General features: G+C 43.0%; 1 protein-coding gene across 7 annotated transcripts in view; it reads left to right on the forward strand.

Moving 5' to 3' along the window:
* Nucleotides 1-9,978, forward strand: part of LOC311023379 (dedicator of cytokinesis protein 3-like) — a 229,237-nt gene extending 219,259 nt beyond the window's left edge. For 3 of the 7 annotated variants that reach the window (XM_084025179.1, XM_084025180.1, XM_084025178.1), the window contains 8 exons: nucleotides 897-1,006; nucleotides 1,745-1,889; nucleotides 2,343-2,424; nucleotides 2,552-2,670; nucleotides 3,319-3,406; nucleotides 3,578-3,697; nucleotides 6,269-6,354; nucleotides 7,990-9,978. In XM_084025179.1, coding sequence (XP_083881305.1) covers nucleotides 897-1,006; nucleotides 1,745-1,889; nucleotides 2,343-2,424; nucleotides 2,552-2,670; nucleotides 3,319-3,406; nucleotides 3,578-3,697; nucleotides 6,269-6,354; nucleotides 7,990-8,673 — 1,434 coding nt within the window. In that variant the 3' untranslated portion in view covers nucleotides 8,674-9,978. The remainder of the gene's footprint in view (nucleotides 1-896; nucleotides 1,007-1,744; nucleotides 1,890-2,342; nucleotides 2,425-2,551; nucleotides 2,671-3,318; nucleotides 3,407-3,577; nucleotides 3,698-6,268; nucleotides 6,355-7,989) is intronic. The other 4 variants (XM_084025181.1, XM_084025182.1, XM_084025183.1 and 1 more) reach the window with 4 other exon arrangements.
* The last annotated feature ends 586 nt before the right edge of the window (nucleotides 9,979-10,564 follow it).

Below are 10,564 nucleotides of genomic sequence, written 5' to 3' on the forward strand. Positions count from 1 at the left end.
GGAAGAATTGTGCGAGAGGGATGCTCAAAGGGCAGAACGTGAACGAGCGTCTGTGGAGACCGAGATAGACCCCGCTGGAGCTGAGAACCGGGACCGAACAAACGGAGACTGGTGGTACCAGGAGGGAATCCCCCGCAACGCGTCCGAGGGTTTACGGGTCTACGGAGGGAGCAGAGGTCTGGGTTTGCGGTGCGTAATTGTGGGTTCGCGTGCCCGGTGTTTGCGTGAGGTCCAAGCGCTTTTCACCCAGGTCTGAGGGCATGAGGCCCGACAATTCGTCCCGGTTCGATTGCCTATTTACGGGCAGTATTTCGGGCTGCGCGTCCTAGAGTTTTGAGTCCTATGGAGCAAAGTAAAGTTCCGCTGCTGCTGAGAAACTAGTTCCTCAAAAAATGGATGATTCATGCGATGCAAGGTTAGTTTTGTTTCAAATATTATTCTATCAACACAGATATGTACATCGACAGTCTAGTGTTTTAATTGATTTGCCTCGGGTGCACTGTGGAGTGGGCAAGACTGTTTTTAATGCCATGCTAGCTAAGAACCATTGACTTGCGCTAGCCATAGCATAAGCGAACTCGGCAACTAGAAGAACTGAATGAAATTTCTTGAAAACGTCTCAAGACGTCTCGAACAAACCGGCTCACTTGGAAAATAGGTCTTATGTCCAAAATTCCGAACTATCCCTTTAAAAGTAATTTTAAATGAATAATTCTTATTTTATAATACTAAAATGAATTAAAGCTGATAACAGCAGTAGCAATAATAATAATTACAATTATAATACTAACAATAAGGATGATGATAATGGTGGTTTTATCTTGAATGTTCTGATACTTGCAGGTATGTGCAGGCGGTGTGATTATTCAGAGCAGTGTTTCTATGTGACGTTGCAGGGTCTGCCTGGTTTGGAAAAGCCTGGTTCAGGAGCCAACACCCCCAAAGGGATCCTGGCCTCTCACAGCCCCATGAGCCCAGAGAGCTTCAAACTCATGCACCGGCACAGGTCAGCAACACACACACAACCACACACGCACACACACACCCACACACACACACTTATTATTCACGTTCACTTTATCCTCAAGTGAGACTTTAATGTCACATCCTCATCCAACTCGTTACATTGCCTTCCAGTCAAACTCACTCTGAATGATGAGGGTTTTTTCAGACCAAATGGTTGCAGTTTGAAACACGTAGTTATTGAACAAAACCACATAGTACACATAGTTTCAGACAGCAAAACTGCTACTAGGTTTAGTACAAACATCAGGGTTTGCACTAAAATGACGATGAAAGTGAAATAAAACAACGGGACAGTAACATCAGTCTCCTGAGTGAAAGTCCTGTATTTTTGTATCACCACCTAGACCTCCTCCCTACCTGGACTTCCACACACTCACACAGGCTGCTTCATCACACATTCGAGTCGACACACACTCATCTTCATGTGTCTTTACGACGCCGATCACTGATTTCATCTGCTGTGTCTCATTGATGATCATTCACGGTCCACTGCCCACATCACACACTCTCTCTCTCTCTCTGTCTCTCTTCCCCATCTCACCACCCCACATCTGGCTTCTTGCATGGCTGCAAACTCGTGTTTTGGCGGTTGCTTGCCTTCTTCCTCTCTCCGTTTGCATGGCTCTGGTTTCCTCCCTCCCTTCCTGTACTCCTTTCTCCTTTCTGCCCTCCCTCTCCTTCTTTTACCCACTGTCCCTCCTTGGCTCCCTCCTCCCAGTCCCATAGCTGTTTTGACTCCAGTGCGCAACTCCTCCTCCTCTCTGTCCTCTCACAACTCCAGTGAGACAGGGCCGGTCGGCAGCCTGCTGATCCTGGCTGATGGGATGGTGGTGGAGCATCCCGAGGACTTCTACCGCATGCAGGTCGGGGATCAAATGAGACAAATAACTTTGATGTTTTTCATTTATATTCACTCCTGTTTTGCAAGTGGTTAATTATTTTTTTCAATTAATTTTCTTTTTGTTTTTGCGCTTCACAACTTTGTTATGACTTGCTGATATTCCTGTTTTTTCTTAGAATCCACTTTTAGGGCATATTAAATAAAAACACAGAAAACAGGAATTGAAATATACAAAATGCTGCATTGGATTTATAGAAGGAGTAATGTTTTTGTTGAAGTATAATATTTATGTGAATATCAGTAACGCATCTGTACATATGATGAATTATTTAATAAGACTTGCTGAGTGACTACATTCCAATTAGTACATTTGGAAATGGTTTGAGCCAAGTTTTATTTATTTGTGCTGCTATAATATTTTGTGGCATAAATATTGTAGTTTATATTTACTGAAATCACTACTTTCTGGCTGCAGGCAAGCCCCTCCTCCTCCAGCCTTAGCTCCACCCACTCGGCACCCTCTCAGATGATAAACTCCGCCCCCTCCACCATCAGAGGTAAGCCACTCAGTTTCAGCACATTTCCCTATCAGGAGGTCACGTGAGACAAACGGACAATTTCTCGACACTCAGCTTGATGTCGGCGTGTTTGTTCTTGTTGTGTCTCGTGTGTGTCACTCTGCAGTCGGCTCCCCTTCTCTGCCGGACAAATACAGACACAACCGAGAAATGCTGATGCTGCTGCCGCCACACAGGGACAGGCCAAGCAGCGCCATGTACACCAACATCGGCGAGAACGGACAGGTACGGAGGCCTGGAAGTGACTCTGTGATGTTGTCACGCTTTTAACCTGTAGTGTCTCTATTGTGACGTTGTGATGATGCATTATGATTTGACCTTTCACATTGCAAGTTGTAGGTAGGTCACACAGGACAAGTTTTGTGGCACATTAAAGAGTAACTAAACCTCAGCTGAAAACCCATGTGTATGGGTATTTAGTCGTGTTGATGATTTATTCAGGTCAAACCTAAGTTAATGGCAAGGTATTTTAATTCTACATATTGTGATATAAATATACTGTACATTGTGACTGCTCCCTGCTAGTTGCAACCCGGCTTTTGCAATCGACTTTTGCTGTTGGGCTGATCTGGAGTCAGGTGATGTACAAAAAATGGAGGCAGCATTTGTCATCACCCATCACCAAGTCTCACTTGCCCCTAAATGATGTAATGTTTCAACAGGCCCAACACTCTGGGGTTTAGTTACTCTTTAAACTCTGCTGCTGACTGACTAGAAAGCATCAGTTCAGGGAGAGGAAATGACACGTTGAGTTGCAGTGTGAACGTTTGGACTGGTCACACAGCTGTGAGAGAAATGAAGACACAAGCAGGATGAACTGGATGACACGCTGATTGTCCTGCTGCTCATGAAACGTGATGTCTTTGTCTCCAGCCAATGAACTTCCAGCGAGCATTGTTCCATCAGGTGATTGGTCCATGCAAACCCTGCAGTGACCCCAACCTCTCTGTGGCTGAGAAAGGTCAGAGGTCACACAGTCATTCTGACTTACAGTACCTAGTGAGCACTTTCCATTGGATATATCCAGTCAATTTATCTTCTCCTCTCTGCTCCTGCCTTCTTCTCTACTTTCCTTTGTTATTCTCCTCTCTCCTTTCTACCCTTCTTCTCCCCTTTTCTCTCATCCCCCTAGTCCTCACCACTCCCAGTAGTTGGAGTTTGGACAGTGGTACCAGAGAAGCCCTCCCCTTCCTGTCTGCCCATGTCGGTGGCGTCTTGGCACCTCCCGTTCCCCCACGCAACCTGCCGCATGGTATGACGCTACTGTTAACGCTCTCTGTGTGACATCACATGTGTGTTTTGATTTCTGTTCATGTGTTTGTGGTCTGCGTAGGTGTGTTGGTGTAATAATTAAGTAATAATTACCAAAATAAAACAACCACATTGCCGTTCTCCTGGGAACGCTGTGACCCCGTTGCCATGGCTACGCCCTCCTCGTCTCACGTCTCACCTGCTGTTGGTCTCGTTCCTGATGAATCAGCCGATGGAGACGCGGGTCGATCTAGCTAGCATCTTTGTCATGATGCATCGCTTCTAGAGCTCCGTCCATATCTTTGTTTCATTTCACTGAGTGCTGCTGGCGGTTATGTTCTGGACATGAGCAGGATGTTTGTTTTGTGCTTGTATGTGTATGGATGTGATGTGAGAGATTATTTTAAAATGTTCCCATGCTGTCAACTGTGCAACCAAGAAGTGAAACCCTCCCTGGTCTTCCTGACCACAAGAACAAAATGTCAGAATTTACTCTTGTTGATAATAATCAAGAAGTATTAGTGATGGGAATTTTTGATACACCATGAATGATATTGCATTAATACATTTAATGGGCTGGTGTAAAAAAATACCTTAAAACCCCAAAATGTGAAATCTGCATGTTTCAATAAACTGTTGGGCATAAGATTCAGATTCAACACAGTCTCACAGTAGTTTGTGATATATGTATGACATTGACATGATTTGTGTACATGGACACACATTTTCAGCATGACTAATGTATGTCAGTAGGAAGTTAGGTTTAGACAAAACCAACGTTAGGTTTAGACAAAACCAACGTTAGCTTTAGACAAAACCAAGGTTAGGTTGAGACAACAAAACCAGCGTTAGGTTTAGAGAACAAAACCAGCGTTAGGTTTAGACAAAACCAACGTTAGGTTTAGACAACAAAACCAACGTTAGGTTTGAACAACAAAACCAACATTAGGTTTAGACAACAAAACCAACGTTAAGTTTAGACAACAAAACCAACGTTAGGTTTAGACAACAAAAGCAACGTTAGGTTTAGACAACAAAAGCAACGTTAGGTTTAGACAACAAAACCAACATTAGGTTTAGACAACAAAACCAACATTAGGTTTAGACAACAAAACCAACGTTAGGTTTAAACAACAAAACCAACATTAGGTTTAGACAACAAAACCAACGTTAGGTTTAGACAACAAAACCAACGTTAGGTTTAAACAACAAAACCAACATTAGGTTTAGACAACAAAACCTACATTAGGTTTAGACAACAAAACCAGCGTTAGGTTTAGAGAACAAAACCAGCGTTAGGTTTAGACAAAACCAACGTTAGGTTTAGACAACAAAACCAACATTAGGTTTAGACAACAAAACCAGCGTTAGGTTTAGAGAACAAAACCAGCGTTAGGTTTAGACAAAACCAACGTTAGGTTTAGACAACAAAACCAACGTTAGGTTTAAACAACAAAACCAACATTAGGTTTAGACAACAAAACCAACGTTAAGTTTAGACAACAAAACCAACGTTAGGTTTAGACAACAAAAGCAACGTTAGGTTTAGACAACAAAACCAACGTTAGGTTTAGACAACAAAACCAACATTAGGTTTAGACAACAAAACTAACATTAGGTTTAGACAACAAAACCAACGTTAGGTTTAAACAACAAAACCAACATTAGGTTTAGACAACAAAACCAACGTTAGGTTTAGACAACAAAACCAATGTTACAGCCACTTTGCTGTTTTTTACTTATAATATAATTTAATTTTGGCTTTGGAGTATGAAAAGTTTTCTTTACGACAAAATGATTTCGTATTATAAGCTTATTTGTATTTGTATGTTATTTGACGTTTGTCATCGTCAGGGGGGCTGACGTCATAGATGGAGACCATATCTGAACTGGGGGGGAGTTTGGGTTGGCCGATGGATGAGTTTAGCGTGGTAACATAGGGTTAGGGTTAGGGGTCAGGGGTGTTTTGACCACTACAGTCGATATAAATTATTTGTTTGATATTTTCTTCGTTAAGATGGCATTTTTTACCTAATTTACAAGCGCATTGGATTACCTTTTTGTTCCTGGAAAGGATCGAATAAATATTTTTTCTAGATCGAGTGTGCGTAACAATCCATCCACACGTACGTTGTTCATCGCCACAAGAAACTTCGCTCGAAATGGACACCATAACCAACGTTAGGTTTAGACAACAAAACCAACGTTAGTTTGAGGTCTGGTGGTTGTCCTTTGTTATTGTAACTTTACATTGATATTGCTTTAGTGTTATACAGGAAACCAGTAAGTTTAATTTAGCCTTTAAGCTGTTTGTCAATACAAGTTTGAATGTTGAAAATCACATGTAGAGTAAAATTGACCATTGAGAGAAAAAAGCCCCAAAAGCCCTTCAGACACACTCCTCCACCTCCTCTGCTCACACTTTTCCTCCCAGTCTTCTCCTGCCCTCTCTTTCTCTTCCCTACTTGTCCTCCACCTGCCTTCTTCTTCCTTCTCCTCACCTCCTCTTCTGCTCTGGTTCAAGGTGTGTGTCCATCTCTCTCAGTCAGTCCTGCTGTGTCTCCCCCTGTAGGGCAACACCTGTCGATGCACTTTGACGCTTTCCACCACCAGGTCAGCGACCTCCCTCCAGCTCTCCCTGCGCGCTCCTTAAGAAAGGTACCCTCCTCCTCCACCTCCACCTCCCCCTCCTCCTGCTGCTCACTCCTCCTGTCTGTCTGCATTCCCCAAGAAAGGCACATTAGTATCTTAGTGCATATTTGTAGGACTAAATGTTCACATCCTGTTCACCTGCATCATGACCAGACATTTAAATTAAACTTTGTCTCGTGCAGTGGAAGCTCTTTTTTGTCATTTAGAATTATATCACAAACTACAACTTCCAGGATAAATGTAGCTGAAGACATGTAAGACCAAACTGGACTACACAGAGGAAGACTTCTGATCCTGTGCTTTTCCAAATCCAAAATGTTCCTCAGTTTATGTTTAATGCTCAACATGGAGTTGAAAAAAAGATTTCAGGGTGCTGTATGTCACTCAATGGTAGATTAACAATAAACAAATCAACAAGAAGTCAACAAAGAAAAACTCCTTTCTGACGGTCTGGTTTCCTGTTTGTTCGCTGTAGATACACCTTCCTTTTCTTTTCTGATTGTTGAACTGTTTTATGTAGATTTTACTCCCCGTGTACTTTTCTAACATCACTGTCAATTTGATTTCTAAGCACAACAAAAACTGTTGATGTGTTTAGTTCATCCTGTCCTTTTCCCTCTACACCTTTCGTTGTAACACTGCCTGTCTAAGAAAAAGAAACTGTGTTTACACCACGAACAGTGTGAGTGCGATGATGCCTTATTTAAGGACCGTTTTCATCAGTGAAGTAACTGTAACTGCTTGTATCACTGTTCTTTCTTTCTTTCTTTCTTTCTATTTTATACTGCGTTCACACCAAATGCAAAGCCAATTTTCATATATATATAGCATATATACACCAACCAGGTTTCATCCATCACGGCTGAAATCACCACTATTGCTACTATTACATGTGGAAGTCCCAGATCCACCAGGAAACCAAACACCATCCTGTCTGAGTTCATAACATCATCCAGAGGTGCTCGGTGGATTTCACCAAGCTGGATTCACTGGATCTAACAAGATACACATCGGCTGGTTTACTACAGCTGGATGAACCCAAAATAAACTATTTTATCTCTGATTTAATATCAATAACCAAATGAAAAGGATGCTGAAATCACTAAAAAGTTTGAAGTCATGCTTTGTTAGGTCTGTCTGCCAGACCACAAGATAACAACTTTTAAAATGCTTGTTTTCTGAATGGAGCCTGGTTGATGGGTGCTAGGCTGTGCTAACATTGTAGCTGCTCCATCAACACTCCAAATAAGGTCATCTAGACATAAATACAGCAGCGACCTTGTTGTTCGGACCACAGACAGTCTCTGGTTTCTCCACATAGTCTGGTCTGGTCTCTGGACTAATGTGAGCTACTATCGTAGACCTCTGGAGACCCCAGACACAGAAGACAACATTTGTCTCCTCCATTTGTGATTCAGGAGGAGAATCTCAATGTTGAAAGGCTTAGAAACAAAGTCACACAAATTTCAAAGTTTTAGCCATTTTCGCATGGCGTCATTTGCGACATTCCATTCCATTTTTGCCATGCAAAGAATTTGCTCCGTCTTTGGTGTGAATAACAGTGAACATACTGCATGTCCCTCTTAACTCTCTGTATCTGCCTCTCTCTGTGTCTCCCCTCCTCCCTCTGTTTCTCTCCAGTCTCCCCTGCACCCTATACCTGCCTCGCCCACCAGTCCACAGTCCATCCTGGATGGCAGTAACTCCACCTTGTCAGGCAGCGCCAGTTCTGGAGTCTCTTCCCTCAGTGAGAGCAACTTTGGCGGGCCGGCCTCCTCCTCCGACCCCCCAGCCAGCCACACAGACACCCTGGAGTCCGTCCCCAGCAGCCAGGCCTGGACCACCGAACAAGAAGACCTGGACTCAACCTACCAGCCCGTCAGGTACAGCATCTCTGAGCCTGAAGTCCTGGACGGGGTCAAACCCCCACCCTGCCGCAGCCACTCTGCCCCGGGAGGCGTCATCCCGGCCCAGGCAGGGGGCCAAATCCAGTCCCAGGCCCCAGGTTCAGCCTCCACTGGACCACCACAACAACCACAGCAGCATGATGGCCCGCTGCACCCCCAACACCACTACTACCACCACCACTTCCACCCGCACTACATCCCCCACCACCCACCGCTGTACCACCTCCATGAGCCTCCTCCTGCCCTGCCGCCCAAACCCTACCTCAGAGAGGGGTGCATCCCCGAAGAAGACACCCAGCCGGCCCCGCCTCCACCTGCACCCCAGCCCATGCCGCGCAAGATCTCCCAGCCCATAATCGCAGCAACCAAGGATGAGCAGGCTAAAGTGGCGTGGGAGCATGGCATCGGGGAGGAGTGAGACGGTGGCTTTGCAGGAACTTGGAATAAACATGAACTCTTTTCAGTAGAGAAGTGAAGAAGCGGAGCTGAGAGATGACGAGAGAAACAGATTCCCGCCGTCGTTCTGCTCCAACGACCAAACCGATCAACGATAAACGTTCAAATGATGTCATCCTTCTGTGTGATCATGTCCAGCTTGATTTGTTTGGTTCAATAATGAGATCCTGATCATGTCCACACTTCTAAATTCAGTCCCACCTGTACTTAAACACAGACATGTGTCTGTCTCATGTTCTTCTTTGATTTGATTTTCATTGATAACATTAATCCAACATTAGCATTGGGAAAGTTCAAGATTTTACATTTTAAGTATAAACTAAGATCACGTTTGTTACCTCTGAAGATGTTTAGACAAGCAGCACTTTAATGACAAGGCACCAAAACATAGACGTTCTAACTTTTTATAAATGCAGTCAGGGGGTTGTGGATTATTTAGATGCTATATGAGGAGAAAGTGAGGAAAACAAAGTGAAATATAACAACGACCGTCCTGAACAACCATTCAAAAGTCCTTTGTCTGGAACGACAACACACAACGGATGAAAAGTATTTATATTTTCCAACAGAAACATCAAAGTATGTAGATAAATATAACACAGTATATAGAAGTATATAAATCTAATTTATATTTAATCCTTTGATTGAAGGTGTAGAAATATGCAAGATGAAAGACCATCAGTAGCTGCTCACACACAAACACTCCCGGTTCAAAGTCCGGAGTCAGCAGACATTTCATTTAAGTTTGTGATGTTTGAAAAAAAAGGCCTCGTTAACCTGTGATTTTAGCCGAGGAGGCATCAGATGGATGACATTCATAGAGAATATTAACGAGAATAATTATACTCTTTTTGTCATTTTTTTTAAAGAAAATAACGACTTTACATTTTTTAATGAGGAAACAGTTTTGTATGCATGCTAGTTCACTGAAGGTTAAACAGAGACGATCAACACTGGAAGCACTGGAGTCTTTTCAGTTAAGTCACCAACCAGATTTCATCTCTCCTGAAGTAAAAGTACTCTGAAGGATAATTCTTTTCTAATTTGTTGTTGTTTTAAAAAATATAAAACCTTCAGATTATGTAAATATTGTTTTGTCGCTCCTCTCCTTTATGTTTGAAATGAACAAAATGGAATTGTACAGCTGTAAGCGCCATGTTTCTGTCCCATGATGCAGATTGTTCTCACGCCAACCAGAGAAGAAGACTGTCACATTTGTAGGAAGATAAAGGGCCAAACATGTCGAGGGTGAGGCTGGTGATATTCTGCAGCAACATATGTGCATCCATCTGCTGCTGAAAACAGTCTCCAACATGATGTAGGAATTTATTTTAAAACTCCCGCCCCTTCCTGTGGACCACCATGAGAACTTATCTTGGTAAAAACACAAACCCAGACACACTGAGACTTTCTGGACTTGAAACATTATCTTAAACATCTTAAACATCATATGTGGGATTCATGGTACAATTCAAACTGGATCAAATTAATATATTTACTCTCTGTTGATTTATAGTTATAACAAAATAAGGTCCCATGGGAGACACTAGAAGGGGTGGGACTTGGCAGTGTGCTCACAGACAGACATCAGTGCAGATATAGAGTAACACCAGCCTGATACCAACATAACAGTTCTTAATAATTGTTTTATTGTATGTTCCTGCTCTAAAAAGGCCCAGTTATTGAACACTGCTGCTGCCTGTGTGTTGCCACTTACGTGTGATCGACGGCTGATATGATTGATGACGGCTGGATTCCATTCAGCTTCTGGGACCTGCTGGTAAATTTTGCTGAAATGAATTGTGGGTCCGCTCCGTTGCATCGCTTGCGTCGAAAAAGTTGAGAAAAACTTC

The sequence above is a fragment of the Eutrigla gurnardus genome (assembly GCF_963514095.1).
Source record: "Eutrigla gurnardus genome assembly, chromosome: 2".
Lineage (NCBI taxonomy): Eukaryota > Metazoa > Chordata > Actinopteri > Perciformes > Triglidae > Eutrigla > Eutrigla gurnardus.